This window comes from Thermobia domestica, chromosome 3, assembly GCF_964235325.1.
Source record: "Thermobia domestica chromosome 3, izTheDome1.hap1.1, whole genome shotgun sequence".
NCBI classification, from domain to species: domain Eukaryota; kingdom Metazoa; phylum Arthropoda; class Insecta; order Zygentoma; family Lepismatidae; genus Thermobia; species Thermobia domestica.
Window position 1 is genome coordinate 90763844 of NC_137456.1, and position 18280 is coordinate 90782123.

Consider the following 18280-nt stretch of genomic DNA (forward strand, 5'->3'; position numbering starts at 1 on the left):
GCACGATCCGACTTTGAATATTCTCTGTTTATACTCTCTCTTTACTCCTCGGAATATATTTCAAGAATGTAAATGGCATGCTGTAATGAGAATATTAAGTAACCCAAACTCTATGACAAATAGCTGCAAATAAATATACTACATAACTTAATTATTGCTATTACACGATTTCCTTAATTTGTATTTAACATCTACATATATTACACCGATATTCTGTGAACACCTACCACATCTCAGATGTTATATTTTAAACATAATAATTACTTACGTTCTGCAATGATTACATGAATATATATACAACTGATGTATTTTGATATAATTATTTTATACTTTTTCATGCATTGTGGAAAGTAGCATTTCATACAAAAATCATTGACGCAAATGGGAATCGAACTCACGACCTTACGATTAGAACTCAAACGGTTTACCACTAAGCTAACATAAACACTCTATGGGAGCTCCTTGTAACGAAATATAACTGGATTTACAAGACAATGACATTCATATCCATTGCAAACACTGTTTCTGTCCTCCTTTGTCTTTTATTTTACTACGCATGCGAGAGTTATTTTCGATGTCTTTCTCTTCATTCTTCTTGGAAATGATCTTTTACGTATTGCAATCAAAATGGCAAAACGACCATGGGAATACATGGTTTCGATACCATTATGTATTTCATGGTATCATTAAGTATTTCTATCAATATTACTTTTTTCTACACTTAACATCATTCCAACATGTCTTATTATATTTAAAGAAGAAGAAGAAAAAACAAATCTGCACAATTTTTCCCGAATGCCTAAGGTTGGCTTGGAGGTTCGAACCAGCATCTTTGGTTTACAGTTTTCCGAAGATACCCGAAGTTGGACTTGGGAAATGTTTGCCTCAAAACAGCAATGAAGAATGCGCTCATCCTTTCTGCAACAGTGTGTACACATTGCTCATGGAAGGTAGTATGGAATTAAACTGTGTTTATGATGTGGTAGGAAATTTGGAAGATGTGCTTTAGAGGAAATATAAAATCGTGTTAAGTTCATCTTCTATGAATATAAATTTGAAGTTGAACTAGTACGCCCTTGTACAAGTAAGATACATGTGACCTTGTATAAAGGGCTTAAGTAAGATACATATATGTTTATTAAATGTATGTATCTTGAGGTAATAAATGTTAAAGTAGATATTAATAAATTTTATGTTTAAGGTTAAGGAGCAAGTTGATCGTCTCAGCTGGCACCGAAAGAGAGTAAACTATTGCCATTGGTAAATACTCTTGTATATTCAGCATCAGCATTTTTACGCAAGCTTTCATTTATTTAAAATCGTATAAATTTGATCAAAACACCTAGTATACTTCGAAAGTAAACAATACGTAAGTACAGTTCTCATCACAAGTTAAAATATAACATCAAATATCGAAATCGAAATCCCTTACATAAATTAGGGTTTGCCAATCTCTTCTTCAGTTTTTGGTGCACAATCGGTGTAATCTGAAGTCTTTTGGCACATCTAATTTTTTTTTAAATAGCTAATGCCAAGTTACTTTTCAAGAATGTTATAAAATAGAGGATCTGCCCATATTTATCTTCATCCTATTAAATCAATGAAGCCAGAAAACAACCGAGCATCGGCATGTCTGATAGGCTACTCTCGTTTCTGCATCGCCTGATTGGCTACTTTCGTTTCCGCCATGATTGTTGGCTCAAAACATTGCGATCTGATTGGGCGAACTGGGCAGAGTAGGGGTGGCGAAACTGTGAGGTAGGCTTCAAGATTTTGTTGTAAGGACAGATCCTCTATTTTATAACATCCTTGTTATTCTTGTATATTTGATCATAAGAAAACATGACCTACAGAGTTGCAAAAAATGCCTGATTATCAAATGACTACAAATAGTTATTATTACACTTTTGAAAGATGCAAATAATATTCTTTTCTATATTTAGTTTGAATATCCTAATTTTCTACTGTTAAACCAGTCATCCGTTGCAACATATTATTTGAAAATGGCTATTATAGATTTATGGTACTATGTGTATTTTTGGCGGTATTTACGAAAATATAATACGTCCTTTGACACAGGTATAACAAGCTATGCAACATTGAGTAACAAGACTCTCATACTTAAACGACTTCGTATGTTCAAACATTTCTCATGTCAGTCCAGAAAATTATGAAACGTTCTTTCTATGTTATTCCATTTTTAGACTTCCAAATATGCTATGCATATGGTAAGTGTCGGAAGTTTTATAGAACGGTTTTGTCTGTCTGTCGACAGATATCAGAGCAAAAAACGGTAAAAGATATCGAGATTCGGTTTTTTGCAATCAATATAGCGTCCAAAGAATACGTTCCGTCTCCTCGGTCAACTCTATATTTAAACCGGAGGTGGTTCAGTGGTTTCCGGTTTCAATGTTTTTCACCGTAGAACAAAAGCGACAACGGATAGCGAGAAGTGTTTTCTTGGAAATGATTCAGCTCCTCAAAGACAACATGCCATGACTCTCCGTAACACTAACTAAACTGGAAGTTGTGCAAGTTTAATATTACATACTGTTTCAATACCGATTTCCACAGAGCAAAAACGGTAATAGATATCGAGATGCGGTTTTCTGCAATCGATTTACTGTCTTAAGAATAGGTTTCGTCTTCTCTATTAAGTTTCTATTCAAACCGGAAGTGCTCAATTTAGCCATTTCCGTTTGCAACACTTATCACCTTAAAACAAAAATAATAATTAATAGTGGTAAACGGTTTCCTCTAATCGATTCAGTGTCTTAAGAAACCTTATCGTCAAAATCAACATTCTACCAAGATCGGAAGTGTTAAAATTTACTACTACTTCCAGGAGTAATATTCATTTCTGTTGTACAAAAATAGTAAGAGATATTGAGATACAGTTTTCTGCAGTCGATTCAGTGCCCCAAGAGTAAATTCTATATCCTCTCTTAACCATCTATTCAATCTGAAATTGGTTCAAATTAAGGATTTCCGGTTTCAACCTTTATCGCAATAGAACAGACACAGAAGGAATAGGGAGTAATTTATTTTTAATATGAAATCAGCGTCCGAGAAAACGTTCAATCTTCGATCTTATTAATATATTCCGAGCAATAGTTCTAGATGTACTGCTTCCAGTTTGAATATTTCTTCCCATAATTTGGAAGTATATCATAGTTTCACACTGTGAGACAAAACTTACTAATTTAAACAAGAAAACTTCGTTTTACAATAATATTTTCCAGATAATAGTCGGCAGTTTCAATGAAAGAGCTGTGAATCTAATGCTAACATAAATGTGTTGGATATTACAGTAATTATGGCTTTTTATTTTTTTATTTACGTAAAAATTTAATTAACGCAATGCTGATATTTTACATGCATATAATATTGTGGAATTTCGCAATACATACCATCAATATGTCTTAATCGTTATTCTAATACGAATAAGAAAAAATCCAACACTAACTTAATACTAACATTTGTGCTCAAATAACATATTTTAATTTTTGTTTAATATTGTGTGGATAATTTTTATGGCACGGTTAGATTGAAGCTGTAAATGAAACTTGATCCCACGGAAATAGCACGAAAGATCATTAATTATTTAAAACAAGTATGAACTAGTACTCTCTACTCTAGATATATTATTACTCTATTAGTTTCTTCAGTATTCTGTGTAATCTGTTACTTTAATAATACACTTTCTTTTAAAATATATTACAGATCAATTGGATACAGTAAACACGCACGAAGACAAGGAAATTGGAATAAATTGTAAATGTCAATTATCTTGTGTTGATCCTAGACCACATGATATTCATATTGACTCGTAAGTGAAAAAGACAAAAATAATATTAACTTCTTACTAATTTTAGAATATGATGTCAGGATGCCTCCCTAGGATGTAGGATACCATGAATATTAAATCATGTAAATGATCAATGTATTCACTATTCATATATCAATATTAAAAGTTTCATCTTTTAGATAACTAATTACGCTTTAGTAGTTATTAGCATATATTACCCACTTCCCTGGGTGGAAATTTAAATCCACAACTCCATATCTTATGTGTTTAGTACCCGTGAAATATGCTGTTTTTGTTTTTAATGGCATCGATTTAAACGGCATCGGAAAGATCATTGATCATCTCGGCGACCACGAAAACCATGGATTCGACACTAATATTGGTCATTTTCGATCATTTTATTATCTCCCCCTCTCCCAAGTTGCGGGGCTGAATTTGGTTTTAAACGGGATCGGAAGTGTTACCGGTCATCTCAGCGACCCCGGAAACCATGGATATGACACTAATATTGGTCATTTTCGATAATTTTATTATCTCCCCATCCCCCAAGATGCGGGGTTGAATTTGAATTTAAACGGGTTCGAAAGTATCACTGTTCATCTAAGCGATCCAGAAAACTATAAATTCGACACTGATAGTGGCCATTTCCGATAATTTATATATATCGAAATTAATATATATAATTTCTCTCCTCCCCCAAGTGTCGGGGCTGATTTTGGATTTAAACCGGATCGGAAATGCCACTGTTCGTCTGAATGATCCCGAAAACTATGGATTAGACATTAACATTCGTTATTTTCGATCATCATTATTTGTAGCTCCTCCTCCCCCTCCTCCGTACTGCGACACACGGCATCAGAATTGTCACTGTTAATCTCAACTATTCCTAAAACTATGGATTCGACACTATTAGTCACTTTCGATCATTTTTAAATGTTCATCCCCCTTCCCCTCTCCAACAATCAGGGCTGAACTTGAAACAGCATCAGATGTGTCACTGTTTCTCCCATCGACCCCGAAAACTATGGAGTCAACACTAATATCGGTCATTTTTGATCATTTTGAAATTTCTCTCCCTTACCTCCTTCCCTACGTTTCATCGTCAAAGTGAATAGCCTAAAGTAGCCCATGCCTCTAATCTCATGTATCTTGACAATTTGATTGAGATCGGTCGGATTGTTCAAGAGTTACTAAGTTACAAAAATAGTCACTTTCAGTCCTATATAAATTGAGGGCATGATGAGCTTGCCGAATGTGTAGAAATACTAAAAGGTAAAACTTAATAATGGAAATTGAAAATGTTTTAAAATATTATTTGATCTAGCGCAAGCTTATGAATTTTGTGAAGGGTATTCTGACTTACTACTATTCCCTAAAAAATATCTAATCAAGACTACTGGATATGGCTCAGCAACATATACATTGAAAATTTTAAAAATTTTGTTACTTGCAACTGCACACTTCCTCAGAATATAGCTTCACAAAACTACGTACACAGTGCTACTTTCATAAAGCAATTTTAAGACTAAGTTACTCGTGCATTAAAATCAAATCTCAGCACTCCCTTTACCTAAATTCAGGTAATAGAATTACTGCATCGCAACAAAAAAGCACATTTTAAGTTAGATAAAGTCTATTATACTGTGGAAATTAATTGTGACAAGCTTTTTTACTTAGAATTTTGATGTCACCGTCAGTCGTTGCCTCCACCCGGCTTAAATCGGTGTTATCTGCCTTGATCCGCTGTTACTGTTTGACTTTGACAATAAAAATGTGTTTTGTCGAGACAATTGAGTGTAGTTTGACTGGACTTAACCAGAAATAACCAGTTTAGCTTCAGTTGTGAATTCTTGTGTTTGACTGGTGGATGAGGGAGTTGTTCACAGTGAGATATAGGGATGCGCACGAGACAAGATTTGTGGCTGTCTCGTCTCGAAAATGTGCTGTAAAAGTGATGTCTCGACTCGAAAAATGTATATTTCTTTATTAGGAGAGCTGTGTCTCGACTCGAATTCTGTCAGGAAAATCCTGTCTCGACTCGTCTCGTGCGCATCCCTAGTGAGATACCTGTTGCTTTCCTCTATTTAGAAACGAATATTATTGCAAGGAAGCGTGCAAAAAATAATTGTTCTTAAAGAACTCATATTTATGTCGATGAGAGATATCATGTATACAGTTCCTATTGGGAAATGAAGTGTATCAATAATTCTTAGCACATTCAAAGGATCTAGATAATTGTCTCCAAAACGAGGAGGTAAATGTGGAAGACAAACTACTCTACGAACCGATAAAAATTTAATTAGAAATAGTAAAATTAATCCAACAGAAACAAGCAAGGACCTTCAAAGAGATTTTACTTGCTTGTTGTTATGATGCCAATGATTGAATTCTACGTCATAGGCTTCTGAATATTAGATGAATGCAAGACGAATGAAACGAAAAATTGATTGCTGTAATGAGGTAGAACTGTTTAACATGGGCCAAAACTATAAATAATAGACCGCCGATAAGTTAAAAAAGTGATCTTTGGTGATGCGACTCATTTATTTGTGCAGGGTTACAAAACAAACGTCGTCTGACTAAACAAGTTCTAACCCTTAAGAGCTAAGCGTGCTCACTAACTGTAAAACATCCTCTGAAACATATTTTTGATATGAAATGAAGCTGGAAGTTCAGTTCCTAGTTAAGATATTGTGGATTTAGTCAAACGTTTAGAAATATTATGACGTAAGATTGTTTCATTCTGGGAAACTTTTGACGGAACATCTCAACATGACTTGGCCTGATGCTGCTATACAGAATTAATCAATAAATTCATACTGGAAAATAAAATACATGTGCTTGATTGGCTTCAAAATTCACCAGATTTAAATCCCATCGAGAATTTGTTCTTATACTCGGGTTAGCCGTTTGGTTGTCCGCGAACTCCTCCTAGACCGTTTGGCCGATCTCAACCAAACTTCGCACGCTGATAGAGTATGTCGTGCTGAGTGACAACATAGGTCGAAATCAAAAATCCGATGTACCATCGAGGAATAATCACCGAAAAACGCTTCCTGATTACTTAGTTTAAGCTCGCTCAGCTCATTTCATTGCAATCGGGTATATCCATTGCATTCCTAGTAGAATATTTTCAAGAAACACTTTCGGTAAAATCGACTGTATAAGACAATGAAACCTGACAACGAATGATATACAAGTGTGGTTTCATGATGATGATGTCGAAAATGTATGTACTACATTACTGAAGCCAATGCCAAAACGATTTAAGAGGTAATTTCTATTAAGAAAGGACATACTTCATAATGATACAGGTATTTATCAGTGTATATCAAGGCACAGCATGATCCCAGACGTACATGCCATAAATAAATTACATGCTCACCGACCAACATCATGTTCCTTATTAGCTCTTTAGAAACTCCGTGAAAGTAGACCCTAAAAAACTGTTCTTGCAATCGCAAGCGATTTAGGCCCGTATTTATGAATCTCCCCTAAGTTCCTCCCCTAGGTGTTACCCAACTAGGGGACACCCAGGGGTTCCCCCAGAAAATGTTAGATGATCTGTTCTAGCTCAAGTAAACTTTCATAACGTATTGCAAAATATACTTCATATACAAACAATTATTTGTATTCGCAAATGCATGTTAAAACTTTCAAATGTTTAGCATTAAACTGAAATCCGTAAGCTGACTTTGTAGTTTATAAACTGAAAAGAAAGCAATTCAGCAAATACTAGACTGCTAAATAAAGTTATTTGTTTTTCAAGTTAATAAAAGAAGACCCAAAAATATGAGAAGCTTAGCGATCTAATGCGTCGACCGTATTATTTATATATTTTGGAAAGTTTATAATGAACTTATAGCTATCGTAGTCTGGGTTATGACTGCCCCCCCCAGTTTTTGCCTTTTAGATCCACTACTGGTAACTGCTTTTGCGATATATCATTTTGCAGCAAATCATGCAAAATGTGGCCTATGTTTAGCGATGGGAGACCATCTTCTTTTACTACTTTTTTTGTGATATTCTACTGAGAGTTGGTCGTTTTATGGTTCAATACGTTAGGTTAGATTAGATTTTGTATCAGCTGCAACACCTTTCCACTTAGGGATGGGGACCAGCTTTTTCACCTACTTGTTTTTTCGAGTTTGTACTCACCTTCGGTCGTTTCATTGTTCAATACGTTAAATTAGGTTAGGTTAGGGTAGGGTAGGTTGTTGAGTCATCAATTGCCAGCCAGCACTACCAACTCACTTCTCCTGTAAATCATCCTCTTTTCTGCCAATTTTGACTCCCCATCTCTAAACTCTCGCCCAAAGCTGTATGCAATCAGTATTGTGAAATATTGTCGGAAAAGCAAGAGAGGGATTACAATTTTAAAGGCGCACGGAGAAAAAAGATCAGTTCAGGACACTGGAATGATAAGTTCCATATGGACTTGACGAACAAATCGCTGGAGGCACTGAATGTATTCAGTGAATTGTATGTAGTAAATGGAAACAACGTGTTCAGTTAACAATGTTATAGTGCCTGGTACTGGACTGATGCTGCAAGTACTGGATAAATATAGTTGGGACAGCCAAATGTTTAGCCATGGACACTGCTGACTGTATGCGTTCCGTTGCTGGGAATGGATGCGTCCAGTTGACGGTACTGAACGTATAGTTCCCGGTGTCAAATATGGTTGGTACCAGACACCAAATTGATATAGTTGCAGTTACTAAAACCTTTAGTTGCTTGTACTGGATGTGTCCAGTTGACGACACTGAACGTACAGTACCCGGTATCAAATATGTTTGGTACCAGGCACCAAATGTATATAGTTGCAGTTACTGAAACCCTTAGTTGCTGGTACTGGATGCGTCCAGTTGACGGTACTGAACGTATAGTACCCAGTATCAAATATGTTTGGTACCAGACGCCAAATGTATATAGTTGCATTTACTAAAACCTTTAGTTGTTGGTACGGGATGCGTCCAGTTGACGGTACTGAACGTATAGTTCCCGGTATCAAATATGTTTGGTACCAGACGCCAAATGTATATAGTTACATTTAATGAAACCTTTAGTTGTTGGTACTGGATGCGTCCAGTTGACGGTACTGAACGTATAGTACCCAGTATCAAATATTTTTGGTACCAGGCACCAAATGTATATAGTTGCAGTTACTGAACACTTTAGTTGCTGGTACGGGATGCGTCCAGTTGATGGCACTCAACGTTTGGTATGCGGTATCAAGTAGGTTTGTTACCATGATACCATATCGAAACTTGTTGGGATTAAACGTATCTAGGTCCTGTAGCCAAGGACTTTTGTTAATCCACGGTCGCAGGAACTGCCCGAGATGGTGGGAAAAATACTTCGTCTGTATGTTCAATTGTACAGTGGAATGGTTCCGCTTACGAAAAGAGAAATTATGGTGGAGAATGAATTACTCCTAACATGTGATGCTCAAATTGTTTATTTTCTGGTTTTCTCTTACCATGTTGTTTGTGTCTTTCACTTTATCATGTGCCAGTGTATCCATCTTTGATCTCTATTGTTTACATTCTTGTAAACCATGTATAATTTCGTATCATAAGATATAAGGCAAAAAAAGGCTCCATCATAAACCAGAACAGGGAACAAAACTTTCAAATGAAAGAAACACGTCACAAGTTATGAGTATGTCATTCTCCAGCCTAATTTCTCTTTCTTAATAGGAAACGATTTCATTGTGCGATTGAATAGCCAGAGAAAGTATTTTTCCCATCGTCTAGGGCAGTTCCTGTGATCATGGACCAACGAAAGTCCTTGATTAAAGAACCGAGGTGCATTTAATCTCAACAACTGTAGATATGGGTCATGGCAACAAACCTATTTGATACCAAATACTAAACATGAGTGCTGTCAACTGGACGTATCCCACCAAAATGTAAACACATAAATGTAGCAAAAACGGTACGTTCATGTGGAGCATTAAGGACAATTGATACAACAATAATTCCTATGAACTAAATGATTTATATGTTGGATAATGTGTCTGAACGACATAAAGTCACTAGGTGCATTTATCACTCCCGCGCCATTTGAAAACTAGCGTCTTGGAAGTCTACACAAAATCAATCTTTATGCATTATGCTGACCAAATGATAATACAATTGAGAAATAATTGCACTGGAAAAATCTAGTTCTATTCTTCACGAATCTGGAACTTAGTACAAGAGTAAGTAAAACACTTTTCTGACCAGAGTATATACACATTTGTATTACAACTAAAATAAAATGTTACAGTTTCAACTACTGAACGTTATCTTCATCAGACACTACTGAAAGATATATCTTCAGAACATTGAAATATATACTTAAAAAAGGAAGCCCTTACACTCATTGTTTGTTTCAGAAGGCAACTGTGGTTTTATCTAATTACTGTTATTTCTGTGATTACATAACTGAAGGTGTGTCTTTCAGTTAGTGTCTGATGAAGATAACGTTAAGTTGTCGAAACTGCAACAATCTATTTTAGTTGCAGTAACAAAGTATATACTCTGGTCAGAAAAGTGTTAGTTATTCTTGGGATAGTCTCTTGTTCCGATGGATTGCAGTTCGCAACAACTTGCCGGGGACACTTACCTTCAGCAGACAGGATAACAGCAATTTATCTTAGTCATGAAAGAAAATTAATGTCCTCAACATGGATTGAAATATAATGGCAATAACAACTGTCGTAATGAAACCAACCAGGTAACTAAGATGTACAGAGCTTTATGGAAAAGAAATGTTCTATAAAATAAATCATAGTATTATCGCCCTATTTACTAGATGTGAAATGAAAATCGAGGAATAGACAGACTCACAAAAGTAGTATCCTATATCCATAGAACTAGCAGTCAAACCGAATTATGCTAATGTGCATTTGAGTTAAGTGGTTTGACACTACTGAGATATCGTCCCAAGCAACAACCTCACAAGCTTATGGACGTCTTTTTTGGTCGAAAAGTGACCAACTTCACGTCAAAGAATGACATGTTTTCGACATGTCGAAACACGTACAAATGTCCGCAAATTACACGTAGTTTTAGACGTCAGTTTTGACGTGCAAAGCAGGCCACTAGGATACTAATTTGGAACGTGGTATTATAGGTAAGTAATTGGTCAAAACATGATGTCGATTACTGGTACCAGTGGGCACGTCTTTAACAGGTCGAAGTTAGGTCATATTTTATCACCTCTCCACCAATTCCCTCATGGATTTCTAACTTGAAAGTCAAAAGTGACTTTCGTAGAGGATGTATCATTACAGAGATACAGATCGAATTCCTGAAAAGACTCAACATCCAGTAAGGCCCTTTGACACAGATATGTTGTCGATCAGATCTGTGCTAAAGGGATTTACTGGATGTTAAACCTTTCAGGAATTCGATCTAAATCTTTGTGACATCATCTACGAAAGTCACTTTCGATTATACTAAACACATATGCACACAAAAATTAATAAATTTCAGAAGCAACGTTTGTAATCTTATCTACAATTGTTATAAATACCCCACTGAGGGACTAGAAAAAAAGAAAAAAAAACAGTCGAACATCAACACAAATGAGTTTCTCAAGTGACCCTTACCGGAAAGCAAACTGTACATGAAAGTATATATAAAACATTTGATTTTATTAACATTCTAACTTAAAATTGTTATAAAAATATAGGACCTTCTACATTCTTTAAAAAAATTTCAAATGCAAGTGCGTGTATTGCTTTCATGTTCGACCATGCAATGAAGTTAAATGCTGATAAAACTTACACAGAAGAGGAAAACAATAATGGAAGTATAAACAAAAATAATACATGTAAAATTCAATAATGTTTTATTTGTGGAAATAAGTTAATAACATCAAAGACATTAAAATTCTCAATTCTGAAGTTTAATGATCACTGTTCATATCAATTGTTATAACTCGCTGTATCTACACTATTTCAAGTGTCAGTTATATATAAATGTGCTTATACAAGAAACAATTACGAATTTTAGATTTACTTCACTTTTTCACAACTCCCTTGTTAGGTAAATATTGAAATGCGATAGGGACTCGAACCCGGATCTCCTAGCCAGTTGGCGGCTGGATTTGCTGTCTATTACACCACCACATCACGTCATTTGCTGCCGTGCCGTAGTGTTGTAATGAACAGCATAACCGGCCGCCAACTGGCTAGGAGATCCGGGTTTGAGTCCCGGTCGCGACGATTGTCATTGTTTTGTGATCATGTTAATTACTGATGTTGTAAGAAATGCCTTTACTATATATATATAAATCTGTAGTAGAAAACATAGGCGCCGACTTGAAGAAAATAGGGATTCCGAACAATGAATAAGTATATCATCATATTCAGCAATTTTCTATCAACTGCTTAATTAAGGGCCCCTAATCCCCCCCATATCTCGGACCATTGTATCCGCTTACCTGGGAAATTCACGACCTAAGTCAAATTCGCTTAAAGGCATTAAAACAAATTCAAGTTCAAAATTTGGGAACTTCACTGTAACTTTGTGCACCAGTTTGATCTTTACTTCTCATATCAGTGCTGTCAAAGTGTTGGTTGAAGCTTCAGTGCTTTATTAGAAACACCATTTTGAAAACGTTTTATGGCATATATCTGCATGCTGTATTTATACTCATAACGCTTGAGTCCTCATAAGGGAATCTGCACCTATGAATCAATGAATGGAACTCGCCTCCTAAGAACCAATTTCTGTATCAGTTTGAGTTAATTTCGTGGTAAAATAAAATGCAAAAGAAAGCTGTACTTAAAAACTCGAAACTTAAAATAGGACAGTATGTGTACATATTGGATGATCTGAACAACTTCGTTACCGTTGGATAGAACTTAAGCATTGCCAATTAAAATTTGACACGTACTATTATTTATGTTTTTATTGCCTTTTCTAACTTATAGTTAAGAGAAAGGAATTAAAATAAGAAATGTAAAGAAATATACAGGGTGGCCTAAAGGAGGTATACAGTCCCGTACCGGTATTGATCAGCTCAGTGTATTTTATATAATTTATTATTGTTATCAAACAGATAGACCTGGTTTCTTTATTATTTGTTCATAATATCTTTTTACTTATACCCTAAGCTCGAAAGAGCAGAAGAAAATAAACCCATAAACTTGAACGTTATACTTGATCAATGCATGGGTGTGTACCTACTTTTGGGCCAGCCTGTATGTTTATGATGATTAGGAAGTAATTATTCATCGGACACATTACAAAATTAATGAAACAGGAAAACAAAATATTCGGTTTCATTTTTTCAAATGGTTACGTTACATGTCGACATCACAGAATGCAGATATCGTCACAGCTTACTGCCATCAAATTGCTTTCCCTAGGATGCTAGGTGAGCTTCGACTGGCCCCCAGGATTTGACATAACTAGGAGATTGCCAGGGTGAAGATGAGGTTTATTAATACCAATTTTTTCATAAGGGTCCCTTAGGAGTCTACCCTAGCGTTACACTGAAAAAATGACTTGGTCAGGAATACCAAATTTGTTTAGTCAGGGCATTTGGTCACTTTATTTGGTTAGTTTAACCAAAATTTGAACATTTATACCAAACTGGTTTGGTCATGATCACTATATTTTTTGGTTAGAACATTTGGTTGATTAATTGTGTTATGCGAACCAAATCTTAAGTGATTTGGTAAAGATTTAGTTTCCCTGACCAAAATATTTAGTTATAAGGTCACGTGTATCCATTTGATTTCTGGGTAAACATGGCGAGTATGAAAGTGTGGACCGCAGTTTGAGCGTATGAGTGAAAGTATATGCTGTTTCTACCGGAAAAAAATAATAAGACGTTTAACTAACCATCACAAGTTTACACCGCTTGGAATTCAAATGACGCGTGTGAAACACCTTTGTCTACACTATTCAACTTTCAACACCAAAGTCTCAGTGATGTGAAGTGATAAGTAATTGTCACCTGACAGCAACACAATGGATCTCATGAGCAATATATTAAGAACTTGGAACTTACCGCTGCTAGTCAACGTGTTTCGAGGTAAGCTTACTTTTTCGTTCGTGTTACTTTACTGTTAGTTAACGCATATTGGCTACTTTATTGACTGTAAATTTGGCATAACAAATGCGCCTTGGGTAAACTTTACAATACACGCTCCAGCTGCGCATCGATATGTACGACCACTTTAAAAGTGTGTAGTAGAGTAGGGTAGGACACAGTAGAGTAAGATAGGGATAAGTAGGGTAGAGGTAGGAACAGGTTAGCTCAAGTTTAAGGAAGTGTCGACCCATTCTTATAGAATTAATAGAGTGAAATTTCTATTTTTACTGTCAGTTTAGTACCTGTACCAACAGCATTTGGTAGTTGCTACCAAATGTTTTGGTCAAATTCACTAAATGCAGGTTTAGTATTTACAACCAAATTATTTCGTTCCAAGCACCAAATCTGGATAATGTTAACCAAAGTTTTGGTATTCCCAACCAAATCCTACTTATTTGGTCAAAACTACCAAATGTATATTTGGTAATGATAACCAAATGCTGGGTTCCTGCAACCAAACAAATCGCAACCAAATGATTTCGTGCTAGTGACCAAACGTTTGGTTGGCGCTATATTGACCAAAAGATTTGGGCCAGCACCTATTTTTTGGTCAATCTGACCAAACCTTTTTTTTCAGTGTAGGGGAGACTTATAAACACGGGCCTTATACCCTTGCGCAGACATTGTTCTACATCCACTGGTGCACTACTAGAATCTAAGCATGAAAATAAAACCAATTTTTACTCGACCTTGATTTGACACTTCGTTCTCGAATTATGGTCCTTTTCAGCATCGTTCTGTCAAATTTTCGACAAGGTACAGCTACAAAATAGTGTACTGGCGCACTTATGATTGTTTGTAATGTTTTTCATGTATTCGTGTATGGAATCATTTCCTAAAATTCTTTGGTGTGATCACAGAACATCCTCTCCTATATGTATCGAAGTATTTTAAGTATTAAGAGTCATCTGCATCCAGAATTTTAGCCCTACATGGCCTCTCACAGATGCGGATGGTCTTTCTGCCTTCAATAAATACTTTCGCATTTACTGTTCGTAGAATACTCGAAGGATTTCGTAATTCATTTGGTGGCTACCCTAGTGCGCTAACATTAGTGATTGTCTCTTTTTATTCGACTTTGATCCAACATTTTTTCTCGAGCTAAGGCCGTTGCCGCATTTTCCATCGATTCACTACAGAGTCGAAAAGAAGCATTTGTGCATTCTGGTATATATACAATATATGTTTAAAAATTATAATATTTGTTATCGTTGCTAGATTAACATTGTCGGTCAGGCAATTCTTATAGATTTGTGTTATTTATTGGAAAATGGCACTATGTATCGAAATATAGGGTAAATATATAGTGCAACTTATTCTCCAGCGTATGACGACGTATTCACCTTGTATTTTGCTGAGTATTTCCGTTTGTCAACAATTTGACAAAAAGCTATGGACATTATCTTCACAATGATGTTAACCTAGCAACGATAATATAACTTGTAATCGAGGAAAATAGAAAACTTATGGATATATATATATATATATATATATAAATTTGTATTGTATATCATTGTAAGTTTCAGCATGTAGCAACTCATATTAGGGCAGGAAGGAAACTATATTAAATATAAAACCTACTTTAGTGCAGTTGAGAAAGTTCACAAACGCAACACTAATAGATTGTTACATGAAAAGTAAGGATAACGAGCTAAATGTATTTGCTAACTGATTTGCTGTCAACGTTCTAATTATATGCTATTTACAGAGAATCATGGTTGCCAACATGAAAAATCAATAATATTATGTCTTATATTACTTATAGAAATCATTGTTGTAATATTCTACTAGTTAATAGACATACTTAAAAAACATCGATAATCGAGATATTTGATTAGTTGGTAAGTAATGAATATTCAAAATGTTGAAACTTAGCTATCGATAAGTAGTTTATTATAACTGCTACGTTATACGTTAAAATGGAAAAAAATGAATATGGAATGCATAATGAAGAATGCCACTATACTTGAGGAAAGTTGCTACCTCCATATAATCGTGGAGGAGTAATTTATGGTGATACTATAGAAAGGAGTGCGGGAATGATTAAGTATGCCTAGCTGCGCTGTGATGACTATGAATCAATCATTTGAACGTAATAGTTTGTTTTTCATTATCAAAAGTATATTTTCAGAGTACAAATAGGTAAAGATAATGTTTATTCAAATGTTTCAAACTTAATTACAGAAGACTGACCGAGAACCAAGAGAAGATTGGAAAGTATCAACCGGTCAAAAATATTATTATTATATCAAAGACTAGAACTAGGATGAGAGTTGTTCGAGGCATGATAGATATTATAGGTAAGAGTTATCTTCATAAATACTGTTCTTTTCATATAGAATTTGTAATATGATTGTGGAATACAAATCAAAGTAAGAGAAGTAACCTTCTAAAGTAACGCTAGTTATATTATCGTTAGATGATGCCTGTGGAGCGGACCTATGCTCCTAGTCTTGTAGCTGATAAATTTTAGATAGCCCCTGATGCCACATTCATCTTAATCTTCGAAGTATGATGCTGTCGCATTAAAGTCCACAATAGCAGCTTCTCTGAAGCGAAAACCCAGAGATATATCTTTGTTTTGGTGCTACTTGGTACAGATGCTCCTTTCTCATACATACCAGCAGCACCAAAATAGATGTCTACGGACACTTTCTGTGCAATGTCTTGTGCGAATCTTGGAAATGATTACCTGTACTCTAGCAGACTCATGATACGTCATTGCTAAAAGTCAGTTACCTCAAACTCACCTACGCCATCTTGACAGGTCACGATTATACAGTAATTTTAGCGCAATTTTTTTGGCACATTGTCAACTGTTGCTACGAGCTCGGAGCTTTTGCAGTTTGCAATTACTCCGTAAGCATTCATTGCTCCACGTTGTTCATAATCGAAATTATAATATCCTGAAGAAAATCCAGCCAATAGAATGTTTCTAGGTCATTTTCTTCTAGGCGTAGATAATTCATTTTCCACCATCGTAAACATATATGTCTTAATTATAAATTTCATTTCTTGTGTTCTTGTATCTTTACTTTAACTGCAAAGTACAACATATGATCTGCTGTAATTCTAGATATATGCTGATTAAATAACTATGTATTTTTTAAAAATTACAGTTTCCGTGGGAGGTGTGAGTGGATTTTTTCTTGGAATAAGCCTAATGAGTGTAGTTGAATTTATTTATTTTCTTCTAATAAAACCATGGTTCTTAGTGATGAAGAAGAAAGACTAAACTTCAAGAAAGAGAAAACAATGAAACATAAGAATTGTTTTTCTACTTGTTCCGTTGAAGTTTTTACATGAGTTCCGCTGTACATGTCATAGTGTTAACATGTCTTAAAGTGAGGTGCAGAAGAAAAAGTTATTAAAGTGAATATTTCTCACAATACACTCTTTATACACTTTTACAAATACTCATGAAAACATTTATATCCATCTACAACCACTTTACACGTCTTCATTTTTTTATTCGTAATTTATTTTTCATTTTTCCAACTTTTACACCCAGAATAACTGGGTAACTGGCCTTCTACCCGTTGGAACTCCTTCACGATTTTGACTATTATTATACTCTATTGTGACTATAAATTTCTTTAACTGACTATGGCAAACTATTCCTGATTCCTGATCTTGGCACAATTACAATTTGTATTCTAATATATTCTCATTACTGCATAAAACAGGCAATTCGACTCGAAAGTCGGCCAAAAAATGCAAATGGCGTCAGCCGCCATTTGTAAACTTTTTTTATAATTTATAATACAAGTAATTAAATTTTTGTACAAGTAATTCAAGTTATACACATTCACAACATACTTGACCAAAAAGGCTGATGCAACTATTAATTAAAGCACCGTTAATGGTGAAGAAACAAGACAAGTTTTTACATTACTAACCTCAGAAAGATTTCTAAAATGTATTGAATGTTTTATGGTTTAGAATTATGTAATGGTGTGGATAATTTTATCCAGATTTTTTGTTCATTAAGGTTTTCAATTTAGATCTATAAATTGACTAAATAAAAAAATGACATAACATCTTCTGAAAGACTTTTCTCTTAAATTGTGAACACTAACACGAGCAACTACAGTGAAATTTTGTAAATGCATTTTGTTTGTGCTTACTTATTATTTGCATTATGGTCTTATTAGGCCATCATAGGCCACTAAAAAAAGAGAGGCATGCATGTGATGTAAATAATTCATTTGAAAAGTTTAGTGAACTTTTTTAAGTTGGAGTGTAAAGTGACGAAAGCCTATGTTTAAATATTATATCGTGTTCTGTGATATTGTCACGGAAAGAACAGAAAAAAATATTGTAGTGTAATGTATTGTTATTTTAGTTCTACACATGCAAAACTGTACAGTTGAT

The 18280-nt window shown here is 35.0% G+C and overlaps 1 protein-coding gene across 1 annotated transcript in view; it reads left to right on the plus strand.

Annotated features, from left to right (window-relative positions):
• The window catches only part of LOC145681867 (uncharacterized), a 148161-nt gene extending 130293 nt beyond the window's left edge, over positions 1–17868 (plus strand). The window contains exons 17-19 of the mRNA XM_081753473.1: positions 3724–3829; positions 16091–16206; positions 17026–17868. Coding sequence (XP_081609599.1) covers positions 3724–3829; positions 16091–16206; positions 17026–17141 — 338 coding nt within the window. The 3' untranslated portion in view covers positions 17142–17868. The remainder of the gene's footprint in view (positions 1–3723; positions 3830–16090; positions 16207–17025) is intronic.
• Positions 17869–18280: the final 412 nt, after the last annotated feature.